General features: G+C 37.3%; 1 protein-coding gene across 1 annotated transcript; it reads left to right on the top strand.

The window, feature by feature from the left end:
- The first annotated feature begins 130 nt into the window (after positions 1 to 130).
- ranbp9 (RAN binding protein 9) lies at positions 131 to 23,657 on the top strand. Its single transcript, XM_077512426.1, has 14 exons — positions 131 to 895; positions 8,208 to 8,319; positions 11,242 to 11,294; positions 13,217 to 13,384; positions 13,476 to 13,498; positions 14,573 to 14,757; positions 18,066 to 18,178; positions 18,882 to 18,990; positions 19,110 to 19,264; positions 20,079 to 20,211; positions 20,291 to 20,409; positions 20,476 to 20,627; positions 22,575 to 22,686; positions 22,799 to 23,657. Exons 1-14 carry the CDS (start codon positions 679 to 681, stop codon positions 22,927 to 22,929), a joined length of 1,782 nt encoding a protein of 593 aa, XP_077368552.1. The 5' UTR covers positions 131 to 678; the 3' UTR covers positions 22,930 to 23,657.
- The last annotated feature ends 1,234 nt before the right edge of the window (positions 23,658 to 24,891 follow it).

Raw genomic sequence — 24,891 nt, forward strand, 5'->3', positions numbered from 1 at the left:
ATAAGGAAGAACACGACAATAAGTGACGACTCAGATGATGACGAGCGAGTTAGTTTGTGTGTTTTGACTCCAGTGTTTACCTCCCCTTGCCAAACCCCGGAAGTGAGCGAGGTTTCCGTCCAACCAATCACGAGCGAGGCTCACGCTCCGTCGGCCAATCACAAGCGCGGATCGCGCTCCCGACAACAAACAAAAGATCTGCGCTTGCTCGAGCTCATTATTTGAGAGTTTTTTTTTTCCTGCTCGCCTCTACCTCGACGGAGCCTTCGACTACTTTGGCCGTCTTTTTGTTGTTGTTGTTCCTTCTGCTTTTCCAACCACTGCTCGTCCGCCCTCCCACCACCGTGACAGGGGCAAGGCCGGGTCGGGCGACACCGTTTGTTTCCCGTCTCGTCTGTTTCGTCAGGACAGGCCCATGTCCACCTGAGCGCTTCGGTTTTTTTTTTTCGGGTGAAGGCGGCCGAGCTAATACGAGCTAGCCGCTCGGCTAAAAATAAATAAATAAATAATAGAAAAAGCAGCCGCGGCTGCTTGTGGTGCCAACTTTTTAGCCCCGTTCGCTTCCCCCCTCTTTTTGCCGCGTCTGCCTCAACTTTGACACTGACGGACACCGGCGGCTTGGGCTTGTCGCTGACAAGCCACTCGAGCTTAGCAGCGGCGGCGGCGGCGGCAGCGAGTATGTCGGGGCAGCCGTCCGGCTGCGGCTTCCTCATGTCGGTGGTGGTCCACGGCGACTCGACGCTCAACGAGCAGGAGAAGGAGCTCAGTCAGCGGCTGCGACGCCTCTACCCGGCCGTCAACGAGAGCGAGACGCCGCTGCCGCGCTCCTGGAGCCCCAAGGACAAGTTCAGTTACATCGGCCTGTCGCAGAACAACCTCCGCGTGCACTATAAAGGTATTAATGACACGCTCGCGGGCGACGTCTCGGGCGGGCTGGCTGGCGAGCTGGCTCACGGCGAGCCCCGCTCGGGTTGATGAAAGCCAGATGCCCGTTCAGTGCTCGGAGGCTAAAAACAAAGTGGCTAGGCTAGTTTAGCTCGAGAGAGGACATCTTGCTGATCTCTTTTTTTTCACTGTACACCCACTAGCTGTTTAGCTCGTAAACCGCAGAGGAAAGAAAAAAAAAACATACAAAACCCTCCAATCAGCAGTTTACATCGGGAGGAAATAATCCAAGTAACCGTCAATCTTTCCGTGAGACGCCCAAACCCGAATGCTGCACTGTTTTGTTTTTTTTGTTTTTTTGTTTTTCCCCTCGTTGGGCTAGTTGTGTAGCACCAGCGGCTAACTGTGCCAGGAAATGCAGTCAGAATGTCCTCAAAAAAAGAGCACAGAAACGTTTTCTCGAAGCTTCTTGAAGAAAGGAAGGTCAAACATGCGTGTTTGTCAGTGTGTCGTTAAATCGGGCCATTTGTTACATCTATTATGTATGCATTTATGCAGTGTCGATATAGCCATTGACGCTACATCTTTATTTTTTTTTAAATATCTCATTTACATATCGTACTTTCTCCAAATTGTCCCTCAATCAAGGTTTCTCTGTGTCAGGATTAGGGCCCAGCCGATTATGGGCCCAAATGGCCGATATTTTTGCCGATTGTTTTTACATGTGTGTCCCCAACCATGTACAGCAGTTATACATAGGGCTGGTTATCGATTCAGATTTCCAAAATTGATTCGATTCAGAAGGGCCGATTCGAATCACATTGATTTTTGATACAGTTAAAAGTAGGGCTGGGCGATATGGCCAAAAAATAAAATCTCGATTTTTGCGGCCATTAGGGGTGTTAAAAAAAAAAATCGATTGCATTTATAAAAATATGAATATTTACATTTTATCATTGAATCCAATACAGTTACATTAATCATGTATGTTTTTATTGAACTGCACCTAATCCATAAATAATCATTGAAAACAATTACAACCACAGCGCTAAATCAAGTGGCAAAAAACACTCATTTTGGCAAATCACGACGTTTACATTCCTGTGACAGATTTTATACCAAAGTTCCAGTGATTTACCCGTATTATAAGAAACACATTCATAGTGCATAATTACGCATCCACATTTTGTGCTTTTATGTCCAATTCTTACCTTACTTCTTTTTTTTGTGTGTGTGTGTGTGTGGGGGGGGGGGGGGGGGGGGGGGGGGTCATTTGGCACGTTCATTTCCAAGGGGTAAAAAGCTGTATTAAAAGTATCGATTTGTGGTTTTATGTAGGGATGCACGATAATGCTTTTTTCAACCGATACCGATAAACCACTAATTTAGAAGTGCCGATGTTAATAACCGATAAGTAAGCTGATAATTGTTTGCAAAATTAACTTGAATACAAATATTCTTTCAAGTGGTACTATAAGTCTAACAAATACATTGAAACATTGTATAAACTTGTTTCAATGTATGTAAAGCACCATGAAGCTGAATTTTATTGATATGAGCCACGACGACAACAGATGGACCAACATGGCATGTCTATAATTATTTCTTGGATTTCTTTATTAGCTGGTTCATCTGTATGAAATAAAATTGCCGATAATTATCGGCAGATTTCTCTATTATCCGTTTTATCTGTTTGACGTCAAATTGGTCGATAATTGCCGATGATTATCAGCTACCGATATTATCGTGCATCTCTCGTTTTATGAATTGATATTGGGCTATTAAAAGGGATATCGATTCTATATATTGATATTTTAGACCCAGCCTATTAACTCATTGACTGCCATTGACGGAAAAAGACGTCAAATAATGCATTTTTGCTGGGCTGGCAGTGAATGTGTTAAACACAATGTGCGAATATATTTTGTGATTATATTGCAGCATCCTTTTTTTCCTTTTTTCTTTTTTAAGGGAAATTTTGCTTAAAAATCCGTCAATTTTGGTTACATCTCATCTTAACTCATTGACTGCCATTGACGGAAAAAGACGTCAAATAATGCATTTTTGCTGGGCTGGCAGTGAATGTGTTAAACACAATGTGCGAATATATTTTGTGATTATATTGCAGCATCCTTTTTTTCCTTTTTTCTTTTTTAAGGGAAATTTTGCTTAAAAATCCGTCAATTTTGGTTACATCTCATCTTAACTCATTGACTGCCATTGATGGGAAAAGACGTCAAATAAGGCATTTTTTCTGGGCTGGCAGTGAATGTGTTAATCGCCCTTCAAACAACGGACCAAACGATCAGCCAAATGGCCGATTTGATTTTTCCCTTAAACAAACAAAAATCAACAACATTCACAGACGTATGAACTCGGGTTCCCACAAATGATCCTTTTGATCGCCGACTAATCGCACGGCAATTATTCGTCTAAAACCAGCGGCACTTCAAATCCGGTTCCTGGAGAGCCTGAATCCAGCCTGTTTTCAATGTCTCCCTCCTTCCGCGCAGCTGAATCAAATGAATCGGCTCATCGGCAAGCTTTGCAGAAGCCTGATTCACGATCCTGATCATCTGTCATTATTTTGTGTGGGAATTTTATGTATCAAAAGTGCGAGTGGTGCCACTATGAGTGGAGTACTCGTAGTGGTATCGGTCTGAAAAAGTGGTATCGATTCGAACGTCCCTCATCATTGGTTTGCATGTTGAATTCTTGACGGTATCTCCAAATCAATAATGAAGACAATTAACGTGATAGCACTTTTCCGCTTACCTGTAGTCGCGTTCCTGACGTGTTTATCAATGATGGTGCAACTTCAATTGAAGGTGATGTTCAGGAATTCACAGTTTTAGCTGCAAATGTTTAGGCAAGGCAAGGCAAGTTTATTTGTATAGCACATTTCATACACAAGGCAACTCAATGTGCTTTACACGAGGAAAGACAACACATAAGCATCAAGAAACAATAGTTAACATTCAGAGAAAAAAAACTAAATAAAAATAGGTTACAAACTAACAATCTTAAAACATTATTCAACAAACTTTAAAAAATGTAACATAAAAAAGTTTAAAATGATAATAAAAAAAAATAAAAATAAAATAAAATAAAAAAATAAATAAAAATAAAAATAAAAATAATAATTAAAAAAACACTTAATTAAAGCTGTTTAAAAGTCCCTAATCAAAGGTATAAGAAAAAAGCAAAGTTTTTAACCTGGATTTGAAAGCATTTACACTCGGGGCTGACTTCACTTCTGTTGGTAGCCTATTCCATCTGTGTGCAGCATAATAGCTAAATGCAGCTTCACCATGTTTACTTCGAACTCTGGGTTCCACTAGTTGTCCCGAGTCTGTAGATCTCAGAGCCCTGCTGGGCTTGTACTCAATCAGCATTTCTTGGATATATTCAGGACCCAAACCATTTAGTGATTTATAGACTATTAGCAGAACTTTAAAATCGATTCTACAGCTGACAGGGAGCCAGTGTAAATCCTTAAGTACTGGAGTAATATGTTCTGATCTTTTTGTTTTGGTCAGAACTCGAGCTGCAGCGTTCTGAATGAGCTGCAATTGTCTCATGTTCTTTTGAGAGAGTCCAGTCAGAAGACCGTTACAGTAATCTAGTCTGCTGGAGATAAAAGCATGGATAAGCTTCTCTTGGTCTGCTTGAAGCATGCAGTCCTTCAGTCTGGATATGTTTTTCAGCTGGTAAAAGGCTGTTTTAGTGATGAATTTAATATGATTGCTGAAGGTCAGATCTGAGTCTATTAGTACCCCAAGATTTCGAACTTGGTCTTTAGTTTCTAAAGACAGTGACTCAAGCTGTTTTTTAACAGCAATCCTCTTTTCTTTATTGCCGAAAACAATGAGCTCCGTTTTGTTTTCGTTCAGCTGAAGGCAATTTTGGTTCATCCAGTTGTTAACTTGCTCTAGAGAATGACACAATGCGTTAATAGAACTGCTGTCATTTGGGGACATCGATAAATACAGTTGTGTGTCATCTGCATAACTATGATAGTCAACATCGGTGTTCTGAAGCATTTGACCCAAAGGTAACATATACAGACTGAACAACAGGGGTCCAAGGACTGACCCTTGGGGAACCCCACATGTCATGGCCTTTAGATCAGATTGAAAATTTCCATTAGTCACAAAGTAACTCCTTTCCTCCAAATAGGACCTGAACCATTTAAGGACTGTTCCATTTAATCCCACCCAAGTTTCCAGCCTGTCTAACAGTATATTATGATCAATCGTGTCAAATGCTGCACTGAGGTCCAACAAGACGAGCACTGATACCTTCCCTGCATCAGTGCTCAATCTTATATCATTCAGTACTTTAATCAGAGCTGTTTCTGTACTGTGATGAGGTCGGAAACCTGACTGGAATTTATCCAAAAGTCCGTTTAAGCTCAAAAAATTGCTGAGTTGATTAAAAACCACTTTTTCAACTATTTTAGTTACGAAGGGAAGGTTTGCGATTGGTCTATAATTTGCTAGCAGGGAGACATCCAGTGTTCTCATTTTTTAGAATGGGCTTGACGGCGGCTACTTTCAGACATTTAGGAAGTTCACCTGATTGAAGTGAGCAATTAATTATTTGTTGTAAATCGATCTGAACAGATTTCACAATGGTTTTGAAAAAGCCAGATGGAATTGTGTCAAGACAGCTCGTGGAAGGTTTCAATTGCTGAACCAAGTCTACTACAGTATTTTGATCCACTGAGTCAAATTCTGTCATGGTAATTAAATTATTCCTAGGTGATTTTAAGTGCAGCATCGTTTTGTTATTTTAAAATGGAAACCAAAAACTACAAAGTTTACTGAGTTGCGCTCGTACTATGAAACGAAAAGTACAAAATCAATACTTGCAAATAATATAATTTAGTCTTCTCGGTATGGGGTGCACCGATTGAACGATTAAATCGATTCCCTTAATTTTGGAAGATCGGTGATCGTCCGATCCCTTCAAAATAAACCGATTTTTTTTTTTTTTCCTTCACCAATTTCATCTCCTCTTCTTCTGTCCTCTTCCACTAAGATGACGAATAGGATTTTTATTTTTTATGTAAGAGGACAAATTCATGTGCAGTTACAACAACCCAATTGGATTATTTCATTGATATTGTTCAATGTTTTCCAATACAATGAAGATATATGCTGCTTGTTAAATCGAAATCGGCAGGCCCGAAAATTGTGATCACTATGCTCAAGAAAATTAAAATGAACAATTTATTTATTTATTTACTTTTTTAATGTAACCTTTATCCAAGACGTTTTGTTTTGCTGCACTAGTTTGTATAATTTAAAAGTAAATTGAACTATTAATCTAATCTGATCTGATCTAATATCTTTTTTTTTTTTTAATACATTCTCACAACAATTGTGTTGTTCTTTTTCACTCGTGCTGAGGCAAATCTGCTGTGTGACGTCACGTGTTTGTGCGTCACACACAAGTGACATGACCCGGATTTTGGGGAGAAAAAGAATGCGCAGAATAAATTAAAAACGTCAATTGTCCACTATTTAGGAGTGTGACCATATATGGATATCATGATAAATATCAACTGCCGATACCAGTAGTTCATTTTGAAAAATAAAAAAAATCACTAAAAGATATTTTTAAACAAATATATTTCCTTTAAATTTTGACAAAAAAAAAAGCACAGTCACTCTTCAATCGTCTTAACGCTCAAAATAAAACACAAAAATGTTTTAGTTTAAGATTGGCAATTTTGAAGTATTTCCAAAGCGGGGAAGTTTTGCTGAAAAACTGCTGCAAGCTAGCTAGCGCCACTTGTAGGCAAGGAGGACTCACTTCACGTCTTCCCCCTCTGCCGTCGCTCGCTTGTACTCGTCTGCGTCACCAGTACTCGAGTACTTGAAAAAAGGCTGGTATCGGCCCGATACGATACCTGGTATCGTTACTCGCCCATCCCTAATTATTATACCTCTACGCAAGTATCGTTATATTTGTAGTTCATATACAGCCACGATAACGGCTCCATTGTTGATGACTTATTGAGCAATGACTTGGCGGGCCACTAGGGGGAGCACCTCATAAGAGTGGTGGGGAAATTGACGCAAATCGTCAGGTCGAAGAAGACTCATCAGTTTAGTTTTATTATTATTATTATTATTATTATTATTACTACTATATATTATTTATTCTTAGATTTTTAATTTCTACTTATAAATACACAATATGTAAATATATATAATATATTATTTTTTTAATTATATTATGATTTATTATTTTATTTGTATTTTTATTATTATTATTATTATTTATTATTCCTGGATTGGCTGGCAACCAGTTCAGGGTGTCCCCCGCCTACTGCCCGAAGCCAGCTGAGATAGGCTCCAGCACCCCCCCGCGACCCTTGTGAGGAGAAGCGGCTAGGAAAATGGATGGATATTATTATTTTATTTTTATTGATATTTATTTATTTTGTTATGTTATTTTTATTTATTATTTATTTATATTGCTATGATTTCATGATTCGTTCTATCGTAGACAATGATGGATTTATTACCTGACCAATCTACCGACAATCGCGGTATCGTCATATTGTGAGATAATCGTTATTGTGAGCCTTGTATCGCATATCGTACCGTATTGTGAGGTTCCCACCCCTACTACAATTAATTAGGGATGGGCGAGTACCGATATCAGGTATCGGTATCGGGCCGATAGCAGCCCTTTTTCAAGTACTCGAGTACTGGTGACGCAGACGAGTACAAGCGAGCGACGGCAGAGGTGAAGTGAGTCCTCCTTGCCTGTAAGTGGCGCTAGCTAGCTTGCAGCAGTTTTTCACCAAAACTTCACCGGTTTGGAAATACTTCAAAATTGTCAATCTTAAACTGAAAGAGCATTTTTGTGTTTTATTTTGAGCGTTAAGACTATTGAAGAGTGACTGTGCTTTTTTTTTTTTGTCAAAATTAAAGGAAATATATTTGTTTAAAAATATCTTTTAGTGATTTTTTTTTTATTTTTCAAAATGAAGTACTGGTATCGGCAGTTGGTATCGGTATCGGTGAGTACTGAAGGTCTGAAAAAAAGGGCTATCGAACATCCCTACTATTAGTCATTGTCGACGATTTTGATCGGCGACGAAGTCGTGACGAATCGACTAATCTTGGCAGCGCTATTGGGAGCAAAGAATAATAATTACAGTCGTCAAATTACTACAAATGAAATTCATAAAAAAATTAAAAAAAAAAAAAAAATCCCTCAGAAATGGAGCGACCGCTGTTGTGCATTCTAATAAATCTGCAGTGGAATTGTACGTTGTTGTTTTGTTGTTTGCCTTCCCCAAGGTCACGGCAAGACCCCGAAGGACGCGGCGTCCGTGCGGGCCACGCACCCCATCCCGGCGGCGTGCGGCGTCTACTACTTTGAGGTCAAGATCATCAGCAAAGGCCGCGACGGGTAAGACGAAATACGGACGACAAGGGAAGACATTAGGGGTGTGAATTGCCGAGTACCTGACGATTCGATTCGTATCACGATTCATAGGTCACGATTCGATTCGATACCGATTAATCCCGATACGAATATATAAGTCGATTATTGTGATTTTTTGTTTTTTTTTTAAAATTCAAATTTAGAAAATCTGTTACGTTTGAACAGCATTGAAATAAAATATTAAGGATTAATATTCCATTAATATAACATTATTTCATGCTTAATTAAGGTGTGAACCCTAAGACGTTTTGATGAATATTTTCTATCAAAAATGGATCTTAAAAATCGATTCAGCCGCCTATTGAATCGATTCAAGAATTGCGCGATGTAATAGCACGATACATTGCCGAATCGATTATTTTTTTTAACACCCCTAGAAGACTTTTTTTTTTGTTGTTGTTGTTGTCTCAACGCACGTTAGCGTACAAAAGACGACGAATGTATTGAAATGATCTGCTTATTAGGTTTTGCAAAATTGCTCGTCCCTATTTTTCATTTTGACAGTCCTAAAGTAAAAAAAATAACAATAAAATAAATGAAATAATTCTAAAAAAATATTGTAGCGTATTGGCCATGTTCTTGTTGTAATTTTCTTAACTCTTTGACTGCCACACGTTATGAAAACGTTATCATTCTTGAAAACGTTCGATTTCGTCATCTTTCATTGTCATTTGATACACGGGCAGCCCATTGAAGAGATACAATGCTGCCATCTGGTGGCCACAGTTAGTGAGTGTTTTTGATTCCACAACCCATTGACCAGGCAGCGCTGCACTTAATGTTGCACTGCTCATTGATTTAAAAAAAAAACAAAAAACGTAGTTGACGTCATTTAATGTTTATGGCCACATACATTGAGATTTTATTCATCGGGATGAAACGTTTTTGGCAGTCAAAGAGATAAAATAAAGTAAAAATTAAAACAAAAAAAAACTAAAATCTGATCAAATGATTTACTCAAAATATTTCGTCCATCTCAGGCAGGTGAATTATTTTTCTTTAAACGTCTTTATATTGTTGTACTGAAGCTTCTTATTGGAGTGACGTGTGTGCGCTTTTAGCATAAAAATTTTGTTTATAGCATAGAATTAGCAAATACGTTAGAGCTGCACCCAACGATTATTTTTAAAAAAACGATTAGTCTGTTGATTATTTTTGTCTATGACCTTGACAGGGTTTTGTCCAAAACATGTCGGCAAACGTAAATAAAAATATCCAAAATCAAATTTTTTAAATTTTGATTTAACGCAAACATAATTCATCTGCTTTCAAGGAGGACGACAGAAATCTGCGAATACTCTTAAAAGGATGAAAAAGGATTTGGACAATGTTTTATTTAAATAGATACTTGACTCATTGATCAATTTTCAGCTGTGAAAAGTTCATATTTTTCATGTACAATTAATACCTTTTAAAAAAGTTTGTTTTTTTTCCTCTTGCTGTCCACTGATGATGACATCATCACCTGTGCTGAGGAAGTAGGTCACGGCCAATCATGGCTCACCTGTTTTCTGGGGTTGGTCAGCAAACTTCACCACTTCCTCAGCACGGGTGATGTCATCATCAGTCGACAGCAAGTAGAAAAAGACATTTGCAAATATCTGTTGTTACCGAATCGGTAACATAGTACAACATCAATCCTGCTTTTTTTTTTTTTTTTTTTTTAAATCACTATATGAAGTACCAGATAAACACTAATTACTGGTTAATAAAAAGTAATCAGGGAACAAAAAGCGCTTCATGCAAAATTAAAATGAATCCAATTAGTCGATTAATCCATTGGATAATCAATAGACTAATTGATTCTAAAAATAATCGATAGTGACAGCATTAGATTGATTTAATCATCAATTGGTTGTCGATTATTTGTTGCACCTCTATTATACGTAAAAATACTGTGAAATACCACATAGCATCTGCTATGCTAATAGCGTGTTGACATTGAGCAAATTGCAATGATTCAACAAAAAAAATGTCTATATTAGGGGTGTTAAAAAAAAAATCGATTCGGCAATATATCGCGATATGACATCACGCAATTCTCGAATCAATTCAACAGGCGGCCAAATCGATTTTTAAACGTCCATTTTTGATGGAAAAATATTCAATAAAATGTCTTACTTAGGGTTTGGGTTCACACCGTAATCATGGAAAAATGTTATATTAATGAATGGAACATTAAGCCTTAATATTTTATTTCAAAGCCGTTCAAACATGAAACAGATTACAACCTGTTTGTTCAATACAGTGGCTCACAGTTATGACTGAAGTTTCACATAAATAAATAATACATTTTCATACAAATCTTAACAGTGTACATGTACAAGTTTACTGGATAGTATTTTCTAAATTTGAGTAAAAAAAAAAAAAAATCGCAACAATCAACTTATAAATTCGTATCGGGATTAATCGGTATTGAATCGAATCGTGACCTATGAATCGTGATACCAATCGAATATTCAGGTACTAGGCAATTCACACCACTAGTGTATATATATGAAAAAAAAATCAAAAATGTATAAAAATTAGGGTTAGGGTTACACATGGGACCTGTGAAGTGTTCCAAAATGTTTTTCTTTTATTTTTATATTTTATTTATTTATTTATTTTAAAGAAAATAGTAGGGATATAAAAATGAAAAAAAAAAATAGTTTGGATAATTTACCGTACAAACATGTAACCTTTCAAAACGTTTGTTCATGCTGAAGTCCAAATTCTACAAATTTTCCCGTGTTCAAGGTTGTTAAAATATTATACGTTGTATTTATTAGATGTGCAATCAGACACTTTGGCTGGGGGAAAAAAATAAAAAAAAAAAGCAAACCAGTGTTTCCCATTTGTCCTTTTTCAGTGTTTGAAATGTGACCTGTTTGACTGTGTTGTCAGGTACATGGGCATCGGCCTCTCCGCCCAGGGAGTCAACATGAACCGGCTGCCTGGTAAGACGACACCGGCAAACCTTTCGGCCGCGACCACACCCTTGATTTTTTTTATTTTTTTGCCTGTCGGATCGCTAATGGGAGTTAGCTTAGCTTTAGCTTTACGCGCACGTTGACGTAACAGTGGGCAGTACGCGCGCGCGGGCGTGTTGCGCTTCCCGTAGATTCCTAACCTACTTCTGCGGCGTGACCTCATCATTCCGGTCGCACAAAAGGCGAACAACAATTCGACAGATCAAAACGGAAGAACATTTTTGAGAAGCAACATTTTGTTTACGATGGCTGTAGACTGGCCAAATGCGTGAGCTACATCTTTGGTTACGTCAGGCATGACCACTTTTAACAGGATGGAACATTTGCATATTGACACGGTCTTCTGGATAGACTTCTTTTTTTTTTTTTTTTTTTTTTTTTTAATGGCCGATTCCCATTATTTGTAGTCAAGGAGGCCGATAACCGATATTTCAAGGTGATATTCATTTGTATTTGAAAGAGAAAATGAGAGTCAAAATTTTCGAAATGACCTTTGTTGAAATGTCATGAAGCATGTTTGTTAAAACCAGTTTTCAAATGTTCAACATTTTAAAGGGTTTTCTTTTAATTCATTTGATCCCAATAACGTGTAAATACGGGTTTATTTAAATATTTTAAGTGTCCCAAAGACCTATTTATACGTTGTTTTTTGCTTATTTTTTTTTTATTTTATTTTTTTTTATGCTAGAGCATACAGAAGACTTTGACGCAGCCTCTCAACGGCAAAGAACGGTTGCAGAAATGGTACATATTACACAAACGACCAGCAGGTGGCAGCAGAGTATAAGAGATCAACCAGGGCCATGTTGCAACATGCTCTTTTTGACAATCTTTTCACCAAATTTGTGAATAACGTTGAAACTTAGCTATATTCTAATGCTAATTGCAGCATAACGGGAAAAGATGGGAGTGAATGAGTTAATTTATTTTATATTTTATTTATCTTTTTTATGTATTTATTTATTTATTTTAAGAGCTCAGAATTGTTCATTCGGTAGTCTTACCGATTCAACGTCTTATCATCATTGCTCTTTTTTTTTTTTTTGTGTGTATGTGCGTGCGTTTGCGTGCATGCAAATACGTATAAATTTATACTCATTAATTCACCTAAAACCTTATAAATATCCCATTACCCTTCGCCTTAACCAGGTACTTCAGAATCTTGCCAGAGTCGTGAGGTTCAAATGGTCAGGAGACCAGAGAAAAGGTCAGAAAAAATAAAGAGAAAAGAAAGATTAAATCTAAGTGAAATCCAGCACCGACCAAACACTTCCTGCCTTCCCCATGGTTACAAGTGAATGAGTTAATTAACTCATTGACTGGCAGCCATTTTCACTGAAGCAACCCGCTTCTCTCCCGGTTGTTTTACTGGATTTGACCTGATTTTGCAAGGTCCACAGAATATTGTGTTCTGTTGCTATAACAACTTGGAACCTACCAAACGAAAGATTAGAGTCTCTCCTTTCATCAGGAAAAGAAGTAAATTTTTATCTGTTTCCATTTTGCAAGCAATTAGCATTAGAATATAGCTAAGTTTCATCATTATTCACAAATCTGGTGAAAACACTGGCAAAAAGAGCTTGTTGCAACATGGACCTGGTTGATCTCTTATACTCTGTTGCCACCTGCTGGCCGTTTTTGTAATAACACCATTACTTCAGACGTTCTCTTCAGTTCAGAGGCCACATCAAAGCCTTCTGTACGCTCTAACATAAAAAAAAAAAAAAAGTATAAATACGTCTTTGGGAGTATGGCAAGATTTTAAATAGAACGTATTTATCCGTGTTTGGGAGCAAATGAGTTAAAAACAAATGATGACTTCAATGGATAATTATTCATCATTGAATCATTTTTTGTCTCTCCCGCCCGCCCGACGCGCTTTCGACCAGGTTGGGATAAGCACTCTTACGGTTACCACGGCGACGACGGCCACTCCTTCTGCTCGTCCGGCACCGGGCAGCCGTACGGGCCCACCTTCACGACGGGCGACGTGATTGGCTGCTGCGTCAACCTCATCAACAACACCTGCTTCTACACCAAGAACGGACACAGCCTCGGTCAGCAGGATGTTTTGATGTGTTTATCATTTTTTTAACATGTTGCATACGTGCTTTTTTTCAAGCTGACTCTTTATTTGTTGTTCCGCAGGGATCGCCTTCACAGATCTTCCAGTAAGTACTCGCCCCTTCGCTTGGAAGATGATCCCGACTCTGTGAATGATGTTTACGTATGAGCAGCGGAACATATGACGTGTGATGTTTGAAGATCAGCTCGATAAAAATGCTATTTAAAAAAAAAAAAATGTCCAGAAAGCAACATTTGAATTTTTTTTTTTTCTTCACTACGTTTAAAAAAAAAAAAAAAAAAAAAAAAAAGCATACATATGGACTAGGATACAATACGATATGCGATACAAGACTCACGCTAACGATTATCTCACGATATGCCGATACTGCGATTATCGATATTTTGCTCATGTAATAAATCCACAATAATCTACGATAAAACTAATCATATAATAATAATAATAATATATTGATTATGCCTTTTTTTTTACTTGGTCTGAGGAAATATTCTAATATTTTGAGATAGCATATTTGAGTTTTCTTAAGCTGTAAGCCGTAATCAGCAATATTAAAATAATAAAAGGCTTGCAATATTTCAGTTGATTTGTAATGAATACTGAAACATTTTGTAATTTTTTTTTTAAATTGCATTACAGAATATAAAGGACAATATTCTAATTTTCTGAGAGTCCTGTAATATATAACTAAATAAATAATAAAAAATAATAATAATATTAAATGTATAAATCAATATAAATACAAATAAAAAATAATACAAATGCAATTATGCCATCTAGTGGCAGAAAAAATAACCAATACAAATTAATATCGCACTTGTTTTTTTTTTTAAGTACTGTACATTTTAATTTTAATTACATTTGATGAATTATTATTAAATTACTGTCTCAATGACTAAAAGATGCTATTGAACATCTTTTCCCACATTTGTTAACAAGAGTATGAAAAGAATATTTTATTGTACATTTAGAACAGATATAAAATTTCTGATTAATAGTCAGTTAACTATTGAGGTCATTCGATTAATTACGATTAAAAATTCTAATCGCCTGACAGTCCTAATTAAAACTAAAATACAAATGACAAAATTCTGACTCAAATTTTAGTCAAGAGACTGTCGCTTAAACTAAATTTTAAATTTGCCGCGTTTTGCTCCCGCAGCCCAACTTGTACCCGACGGTGGGCCTTCAGACCCCCGGCGAGGTGGTGGATGCCAACTTTGGCCAATACCCCTTCGCCTTCGACATTGAGGACTACATGCGCGAGTGGAGGACCAAGATCCAGGCGCAGATCGACCGCTTCCCCATCGGCGAGCGCGAGGGCGAGTGGCAGTCCATGATACAGAAGTAAGAACCTCATACATGGAGAGAGAATTATTATTTAATTGTTTGTTTTGTTTTGGGTTTTTTAACCCATGGCGATTTGAATTCCCTCCAGTGTTTTATGAGCCCAGCATCCCGCCAGCTTTCCTTTCCGTTTTATGGAATATTTTTTTTCTGTCAAAAAAAATATTGCCTATATTTCAAGAAACGTTAAAATGTTCTGGAAAAACAAACATAAAAAAAAAAAGTCTGAAAAGGGAAATGTCGCCCCCTCCTTTACATGGAAAAAATTGAGAAAACAAAAATAAAAATAAAAGTATTCAGAAAAGCAAGGAAAAAATAATTCCATAATTAAAAATAATAATTTGAAAAACAGATGCTAAGAAAAATATTCTGAAAAATGAAGTACTGTGTATAAGTGATCATTTGAAAATCTAAGCAATGCAAACATTTTATAGAAAGAGATCCCCCCCCCCCAAAAAAAAACAAACAAGGAATTTATCTGTTTTTAAAGTAAAAAAAAAAAAAAAATCTGAAAAACTGGGGAGAAAATAATTACATAAAATAAAAAATAATAATTTGAAAAACAGTATTCTAAAAAATAAAACTAAAAAAAAATTCAGAAAAATGAAATACTGTGTTTAAGTGATCATTTGAAAATCTTAGCAATGCAAAAAAAAAGTATTCAGAAAAACAGGGAAAAAAATAATTCCATAAAATAAAAAATAATAATTTGACAAACTCTAACAAAATATTCAGAAAAAAATGAAATACTATCTTTAAGTGATCATTTGAAAAACTAAGCAATAGAAAAATTTTATAGCAAGAGAACCCCACCCACCCCAAAAAAAAAAATAATAATTCATTTTTTTAAAGTGGAAAAAAAAATCAGAAAAACTGAAAAAAAAAGTATTCAGAAAAACGAAAAAAAATAATTCCATAAAATAAATAAATATTTTGAAAAATACACAAAAAAATATTCAGAAAAATTAAATGCTGTTTTAAGGGATCTTTTGAAAATCTAAGCAATGCAAAAATTTTATAGAAAAATAGAACCCCCCCCCCCCCCCCCCCCAAAAAAAAAAAAAATAACACAAAAAAAGAAACAAGGAACTTTTTATTTTTGTTAGTGAAATTTTTTCATAAAATGAAAAAAAATATATATATATTCGCAAAAACAGAGAAAAAAATAATCCAATAAAATAAAAAAGAATTTGAAAAACACACACTAAAACAAAAATCAGAAGAATGAAATACTGTGTATAAGTGATCATTTGAAAATGTAAGCAATGCAAAAAAAAAAAAAGTTTTGCATCTTGGTATTTCTAATTGTGAAAAATCATTATGATGATCATTATCTTATTATATAAAAGAAAAATTAATTATTAAAAACTACTAATGAAAGTTTTTGTGTAAACCAATTTTTGTGGCCAGATTTTCCAGCCATAATAATAAAATATCAAACTGGTGGTAACCCTTCACACTCATCACTAGCCAAGAAGTCGTCCTCAGCTTCAAAAACGTTGGTGGCCCCTGATTTATGGTATTTGTTATTATTAGCGTTAAGATAGCAAACTTCTGTCTTGTCTGTTTTCCTGGTAGTTTTACAGTAAACTTGAGCGTCAAGAAACTGCTTGAAGGCTCCTCTTCAAGCAATTGCTCTCAATTTCTCTCTGACCAACTAACTGCTTGTTGCGCAGTGAGTCGAGTATACTGCCACCACGCGGCGCTCGCAAGTCAAAGCAAAAAAAAAAAAAATTGTCCGAACAGCAGTCCAAGTCTGGTCACTGGTCAAGAAAAATATCTTCATACGTCACGTCGACGTGTACTTGTCAGAGATGTCTGTGCACACGAGTCGTCCACACTTTTTTTTTTTTTTTTTTTGTGTCCATCACCATGCCACCATGTTTTCCATGGTGTGAGTCCTCGCATTTGCCCTGATGGGATTATCTCTTTGTGTCGCTATGATTACTTGTCCTGCCTGGATTTAATCTGCATTTGTTGGGCCTGCTGTTCTCGAGTCTGGTCGCCGTGCCGGATTAAAAGTAGGAAGTTGTCAAGCTGCCGACGCTGCCTCGCCGTGTTGTTGTCTTCAATTTGAAGTCGGTGACTTCAAACACCTTACTTATTAAAATAAATGCGCTCTTTAAGAAGAAAATATTCCTTAGCTTCTGTTCTATCTTTCAAAAAGAATGTCTGACATTGACTCACATCACTTAGGAAATCTGTCTTACAATGATAATGATGAATGGGGTTAGATGCCGTTTCTGTCATAAGAGCCAGTTTTGGCCAAATGAATGACAGTGTTTTAGCCTCTATTGCCTTTCTGTCAAATTTCTGATACTTTTGGTAATTTTATGAGCATTTTATGGTAAATCTCTTCTTCCTTTTTTTGGGTATTTTCTGACTATCTTCTTTTATTTACTAGGAGTTTTCTGACATTTTTGTCAATTGTGTGTACATTCTATGGTAATTTCGGGGGATTTCTTCTTTTTGTTTTGGGGCATTTAAAAAAAAAAAAAAATTATTTTTTTTTAATAAATTCTCTTAAATTTCATGGACATTTAATTTTCTGATTTGTCCTCTTTTTGGACATTTTACAGTCACTTTTTAGACATTTTTAGGTAATTTTCAAAACTTTCTGGTGACGTGAAATGATTAATTCAGTTAAAGAAATTTTTATTAAAAAAAAAAATATTTTTTTTTTTAACTCAATCCCCCAAAAATACATAAATACATTTTTAATACTTTGTTCTTCACTCCCAAAAACGTATTTATCCTTTTTCTTTTTTTTCTTTTTTAATACTAGAGCGTACAGAAGGCTTTGATGCAGCTTCTGACTTGAAGAGGTTGCTTAAAGCAATGGTAGTTATTACAAAAAACGGCCAGCAGGTGACAGCAGGGTATAAGAGATCAACCAGGGCCATGCTGCAGCATGTTCTTTTCCCCAATGTTTACAACCGGTTTGTGAATAATGATGAAACTTGGCAGTATTCTAATGCTAATTGCTGAAAAACAAACATATACAAATATACTTTTTTTTTTTTTTTTTTTTTTTTTTTTTTTTTTGAAAGGAGAGACTCCAATCTTTCTTTTGGTAGGTTCCATGTTTTTATAGCTATAGAACACAATATTCTGTGGACCTTGCAAAATCGGTCAGTTAGGCGCCATTTCTTCTAGTGGAGCTCTCAGTGCTGCCTGGCATGTTGTGCCATAAAAAAAGGAGCTTGCCTGAAAATCGGAGATGTAGTTGATTCTTGACTGGAGCTGGCCAGTGACAGCCGTATCTTTTCTTTTTTTTTTTTTTTCATGGTCTCCCGTCTTCTCCGCAGGATGGTGGCGTCCTACCTGGTACACCACAGCTACTGCGCCACCGCCGAAGCCTTCGCCAAGACCACCGACCAGGCCGTGCACGAGGAGCTGGCCTCCATCAAGAACCGGCAGAGTGAGTCCGTCTTCCGCTGTGGTGGGAATCCGTCACGCGTTCCAATCTGTTACAAAACCGGCTCCCACGGCACTCACCGCACTAGGCCCAGCCTTTTTAAAGCCGCACACATTCAAAGTCACAGACTACTGTCTAAAATGTGAGGATGGAGACCTCAAAAAAGATACTTGCACATTTCTTTTATATAAGTATTTTTAGGGCTGCTTGATTATGAAGAAAATATTAATCCCTTTTAATTTGGTAATAATTTAAATCACAAATAGCACAATCATACATTTTTTGGTACAAAACAAAATGTTTAAAGGGACAGCAACATGAAAAATCTAGTTTCTGGAGGTCTTAGCTGTCTTAAAATGGTCATTTGTACCCAAAAAACCTCTCTATGAGAAATTTTCAGTCATTCTGCTCTCCAAGCACCAGCCCCTCTCAACCTGAGAAAATGAGCTGTTGTCACTTTATGACATCATAAGGTGCAGACCCGCCCCCGCACCGCCTCTGTGGACTAAACGCACGCCCACTTTCTCTGAGAGTTGTAATAATTGAAATTGTATTTGAATTTCGACTAATTGCACAGCCGTAGGTATTATTATTAAATGAATACAAAATCAGTTTTTGCCCCTTTTACGTCATTAATGGATTCAAAAAAATGATTGGCTCGCCCCAGCCCCTCCCACTCAGTGTGAAGTTGTCTGTTGGTTTTCAGAGATCCAGAAGCTGGTGCTGTCCGGCAGGATGGGCGAGGCCATTGAGACCACCCAGCAGCTCTACCCGAACCTCCTGGAGAGGAACCCGGACCTGCTCTTCATGCTCAAGTACTATGCTATGCCACACGCATATGCTATGCCGCCCAAGTTGCGGTCGTAGAACGTGACCGTATGATTAGCACGTTTTTCATCATCAAAAGACGATTTTTCCGATCCCGCGTGTCCAGGGTGCGACAGTTCATCGAGATGGTGAACGGGACGGACAGCGAGGTGCGGTGTCTGGGGGGTCGCAGCCCCAAATCTCAGGACAGTTACCCCGGCTCCCCCCGGCCCTTTGCCAGCCCCGCCCACAAAGCCGGCAGCTCGCAGTCCTACCTTGCAGGTACGCCGCGCCGGGCTTGACGCCATGCAACCGGCGTAGTTTATTTTGACAGGATTGGACCATTCCCAACTACCTTTGTGACTCGACAGGAACACAGATTGGACTGTACCATTTTTGAGTGGGGAGAGGGGTTGCAAAATCCCAAAGTAAAGATAGTGAAAATGTGACGATGAAATGTTTCTACATGAAATTTGCAAAAATACATTTGACCACAAAGTTTTGCGTTTTGGGGGAGGGGGGTATGGAGTACCAAAACTGCCAAAATTCAAAATAAATAAATGACTAAATGAATAAATAAATGTAAAAGTGAAAATAAAAATGGATACAAAAAAATATAATTCACAAATTATATCAAAAAAATAAATATAAATGGAAATAAAACATAAGTTAATGACTATATAAATAACTAAAAGTGAAAATAAAAACGGATATAAAAAATATAATTCAAAAATTTAATAAAAATGTATTTTATTTTTTTTCTCTTTTTATTTCAATTTATATATATTTTTTTAATATAATTTTCAAATTATATTTTTTTAATATCCATTTTTATTTTCCCTTTTAGTCTATTTATTTATTTAATCATTTATTTATTTATTTATTTTGGATTTTGTCAGTTTTGGTTCTCCATAGGGTGTCCCCCGCCTAATGCCCAAAGCTAGCTGAGATAGGCCCCAGCACCCCCCGCGAGCCTTGTGAGGAATAAGCGGTCAAGAAAATGGATGGATGGAGAGCCCCCCCCCAAAAAAAAAAAAACACTGTAAAAAGTACATCATCGCTTGTGTTGAGATGGTGCGCCTCCCCATGGTTGCAGGTGTGGACAGCAACTGCTGTAACGGCGTGACGTCCAGTAAGAGCCATGGCTCCGCCCCTCACAGTCATAAGCCCTGCCCACTGGGGTCCGACGTCAGCTTGAACGGGAGCCGCAGCCAGACGAGCGGAACCAGGTGGACAACGCCCCATCCTAACTTTGTGCGTGTTTTGGTGACCTCCTGACGCGTTTGTTGCTTTTTCTTTGTGTATCAGCGACGTGGACATGGAGGTGGAGCACTTCACCAACGGCGTGACGGAGTCGTCCTCCAACGGCTTCCTGAACGGTTCCTCCAAACACGTCAGCGAGCCGGACGATTGCGACGCCGACATGGGTACGTGCGTCTTTTTGTGCGAGTGCGCGCGCGCGTGCGCGTGAACATTTTGCGATTGCGAAGCAGAGGTGGAGTCGGCCCAGGCCAAGCGTCAGCTGTGCGGCGGCAGCCAGGCGGCCATCGAGAGGATGATCCACTTCGGCCGAGAGCTGCAGAGCATGAGCGAGCACCTCCGGAGAGAGTGCGGAAAGAACTCCGCCAACAAGAAGATGCTCAAGGTGGGACGATATGGAGGAACAAAATTAATCAAGAAATGAATACAAGCGAAAATAGAAACCGATATAAAAAATTACATTTACAAAATATATATGGAAACTGCGATTGGCTGGCAACAAGTTCAGGGTGTACTGCCCGACTATTGCCCAGGGATGGGCTCCAGCACCCCCCGCGACCTTTGTGAGGAGCAAGCGGTTCAGAAAATGGACGGATGGATGGCTATAAATGGAAAATAAATCTTTATATCCATATATCTTTTTATAATCTCTTTTTAGATTCAAAAAATAAATCGAAATATATAAATAAAAGTGGAAGTAAATAAATGAATAAAAGTGAAAATAAAAACAGATATTAAAATATAATTCAAAAATTAAATAAAAATAAGTAAATATACCATTAAATGTAAATTAAAACTCTTTATCCAAAAAATAAATAAAAGTATAAATACAAAAATAAAAAATGAGATAAAAAAAAAGATATATATAAAAGTGGAAGTAAACGAATAAACGTGAAAATAAAAACAGATATTAAAAATATAATTCAAAAATTAAATAAAAAAATATATAAATGTCAGTTAAAACTCTACATCTATAAATAAGTAAAACCAACTACAAACATAAACGAGATTAACTCATTCACTGCCAGTCATTATAGAAAATTTTTACATTTCCAATACTCACGTGATATTCCATTCAATAATTATTTATAAACCGAATCTACCAAATAACAGAATAGACTCCCTACTTTTTGTCCCGTCCCGTTCTTTTATAATTGACAGCAGAAAAATGTAGGTTTGCCAAAATACAGCCATTTCTCCCATGGACTCTGAAACTGTGTTTATTTCCTATAAAATGGGGCTATGATGTCATCTACCGGTGGTTGGGCATCAGTAAAGTTGTTTCCAAGTTTGATATTTACAGTGGAGCATGCTCAGATTCGCCCCCATTTAGCACCGCTCTAAAAAATACAATTGACAAGTATACTTGTCAAAGGCAGTGAATGAGTTAAAAAGTAAATATATAAAAAAAGTGGAAGTAAATTAAAAAAAATAAATATAAATGTCAAAACTACATCTATAAATAAATAAAACGATAAAAAAATAAACGAGATTCAAAAAATAAATATATAAAAGTGCAAGTAAATGAATATAAGTGAAAATAAAAACATATTAAAAATATAATTCAAAAACTGGAAAGTGAAACTTAGAAAGTTCAATAGAAAATTAATGGGTGAAAGTTGATGTTAAATTGTGCAAATATTGTAAGTCGTGTGGAATCAAACGATATATATATATATATATATATATATATATATATATATATATACACCCCGGAAGACGTAAATTTTTTAAGCTAGTTGAAATTTGAACAATGTAAATTGGAAGTATTATGTGGGAGTTGTTAGGCGGCAAAAAAAAGTGTGGAGAATAAAAATCACAACAACATATGTGGGAATGCTGAAAAGCACAATTATAATAAGGTGTCGTTTAACACTAGAGCGTATGGATGTAAAAGAATGACGGAATGACGTATAAATAGTGCACCGCAGATGAAATACAGTCAACAAGTTTGTTTCCCTTTTGAAGTTGAAGTTGAAGTTTGAAGTTTATTGAACATATGCATATATACACGTATAATTATATAAACACATAAAGTTAAAAATAAAAAAATAAAATAAAATAAACATCCAATAAATATCTATGTATATGTTCAAGGGAGTAGGAAGAAGTTGAAAACTTATCCAGTCCTACCCCTTATTCTTCATATCCTATCACTTATTTATAATAAATTACATTTTTAATAAAAGAAAATATAATGCTACTCGTATAAAAAAAATAAAATAAAATAAAATAAAATAAAATAAATAAAATAATTTCATCTGCAAGAAGTCCAAAAAAATGTATGACGTCATCAATATGTTTTTGTGTGTGTGCGCGTGGCTCCCCGCAGGACGCCTTCAGCCTGTTGGCCTACTCGGACCCCTGGGGCAGCCCGGTGGGCTACCAGCTGGACGCCATCCAGAGGGAGCCCGTGTGCTCCACCCTCAACAGTGCAATACTCGGTAGGTGGCGACGGCTACCATGACGACGATGACGACGATGATGACCTCCTCAGGGCGGGGCCTGCATTTTGATTGACATCTGCCGCTTTGTGTCTCGCCCCTCCCCCACCAGAGACGCACAACCTGCCCAAGCAGCCCCCCTTGGCCCAGGCGGTGGGCCAGGCCGCCCAGTGCCTCGCCATCATGGCGCGAACGGGCAGCGGATCCTGCGCCTTCGCCTCCGTGGACAATTACCTGCACTAGCCACACACACGCACGCGCGCACACGCACGCACGGCAGTAGTGAACAAAAGTCTGAGTACACCGCCAGCTTTAAAAAAAAAAAAAAAAATCACCAAATAACATTTTAGTTGAAGGTAAACTGACCCATTGAGCCATTTTCAGCAGTAAAAAGTTCATATTTTGTCCAGAATTAATTTTCATAACTTCATTTTTTTTTCATTCACAATTAATACCTTTAAAAAGTTTTTTTCCTACTTGCTTTCGACGGATGATGACATCACCGGTGCTGAGGAAGTCGGTAACGACCAATCGTGGCTCACCTGCTTTCTGGGGTCGGGCAGCAAATTGAGCCCTGATTGGTCGTTAGCTACTTCCTCAGCACAGGTGATGTCGTCATCATCAGCAAGTTAAAAATAAATAAATACATTAAGTTATTAATTGTATATGAAAAATGATGAAGTGACTCATTTAGCAATTTTCATTTTTTTTAAAAAGTGAATGTTTTGTCTATAATTAATGTGGTAACTTCATTATTTTTCATGTAAAATGAATACCTTTTAATTTTTTTTTTTTTTAACTTGCTGTCGACTGATGATGACATCACCGATTGTGAGGAAGTCGGCTCACCTGCTTTCTGGGATCAGTCAGCAAATTGAGCCATAATTGGTCGTTACCGACTTCCTCAGCACATGTGATGTCATCAGTCGACAGCAAGTTAAAAAAAATATATATATATATTTTTAAAGGTATTAATTGTACATGAAAAATAATGAAGTGACTAGCCATTTTCACAAAAAATTGTGATAACTTCATTATTTTTCATGTACAATTAATGCCGTTTAAAATTTTATTTTATTTTTTTAACTTTGTCGACTGATGATGACATCACCTGTGCTGAGGAAGTAGGTAACGACCAATCATGGCTCACCTGCTTTTTGGGGTCGGTCAGCAAATTGAGCCACGATTGGTCGTTAGCACAGGTGATGTCATCTTCAGTCGACGGCAAATAAAAAATAAAAAAAAATTACTTTTTAAAAGGTATTTGCTAATTGTACATGAAAAATAATGAAGTTACCACATTAATTATAGACAAAATAATTAATTTTACTGCTGAAAAGTATCCCTTTTTCTGTTGACTGAAGATGACATCATACGTGTTGAGCAAACGGGTAACGACCAATCCTGGCATTAATTGTACATGAAAAAAAATAATGAAGTTATCAAATTCATTCTCAACAAAATCACTTTTTACTGCTGAAAATGGCTCAATGAGTCGCGTGTCCCTTGAACTGCCCCACGTTTCTTGACAAGATGCCACAAAGTGGCACCAAAGCACTACTTTGATACTAAGATGGCGGCAAAATTATTTTTTTGTGTCTAAATAAAAACTCGCGACAACATTGCTACTTGACACCAAGATGCCCGAAAAGAACATCTGTATTTCAAACGCCTTGATTGACACCAAAAATGCCACCGGATGGCGGCACAGTACTGCTTTTGTCCAAATGAAACTACTCAACTGACTTCAACAAAGCTCCTTGACTTGACAAGATGGTCCCAAAGTCGCGTTTTGTTTATGTTGATGTGACAAATGGATCAATTGCAAACCGTGAAGAAGAGTTTCGCCGCCCTCTTGTGGCATCAATCGGCAATTACAACTTGGGAATCACTTGTGACTTTTTCAACAGAATTGATGCGCAAACGCTACAAAATCATAAAAACAAAGTGAGCGGTGGGCCAAAACTTTTGCGTACTACTGCGTCAACATACACATACACATACATATATGCACACACCGCCTCCCTTTATGTGGTAAATAGAAAGCAGCCCCCGAAGTCGTCCACCCCCCCTCCAGCGGCTGTCCACATGACTGACTGAGCGATGGCGTGACGTGGGACCCCCCCCCTGCCCCGCCCACCGACCCCTCCCTCCTGAAAACAGTGAGCCCACCACTCTTTTTTTTTTTTTTTTTTTTTTCCCTCT

The sequence above is a fragment of the Festucalex cinctus genome, chromosome 1 (genome assembly GCF_051991245.1).
Source record: "Festucalex cinctus isolate MCC-2025b chromosome 1, RoL_Fcin_1.0, whole genome shotgun sequence".
Classification (NCBI taxonomy): domain Eukaryota; kingdom Metazoa; phylum Chordata; class Actinopteri; order Syngnathiformes; family Syngnathidae; genus Festucalex; species Festucalex cinctus.

Excerpts from the sequence above, each read along its gene's own strand:
- ranbp9 (XM_077512426.1), top strand. The coding sequence starts at position 679 with ATGTCGGGGCAGCCGTCCGGCTGCGGCTTCCTCATGTCGGTGGTGGTC. Across the intron at positions 19,265-20,078 it reads CTCGCAGTCCTACCTTGCAG|GTGTGGACAGCAACTGCTGT; the intron begins GTACGCCGCGCC and ends CCATGGTTGCAG. Across the intron at positions 20,410-20,475 it reads CGATTGCGACGCCGACATGG|AGGTGGAGTCGGCCCAGGCC; the intron begins GTACGTGCGTCT and ends ATTGCGAAGCAG.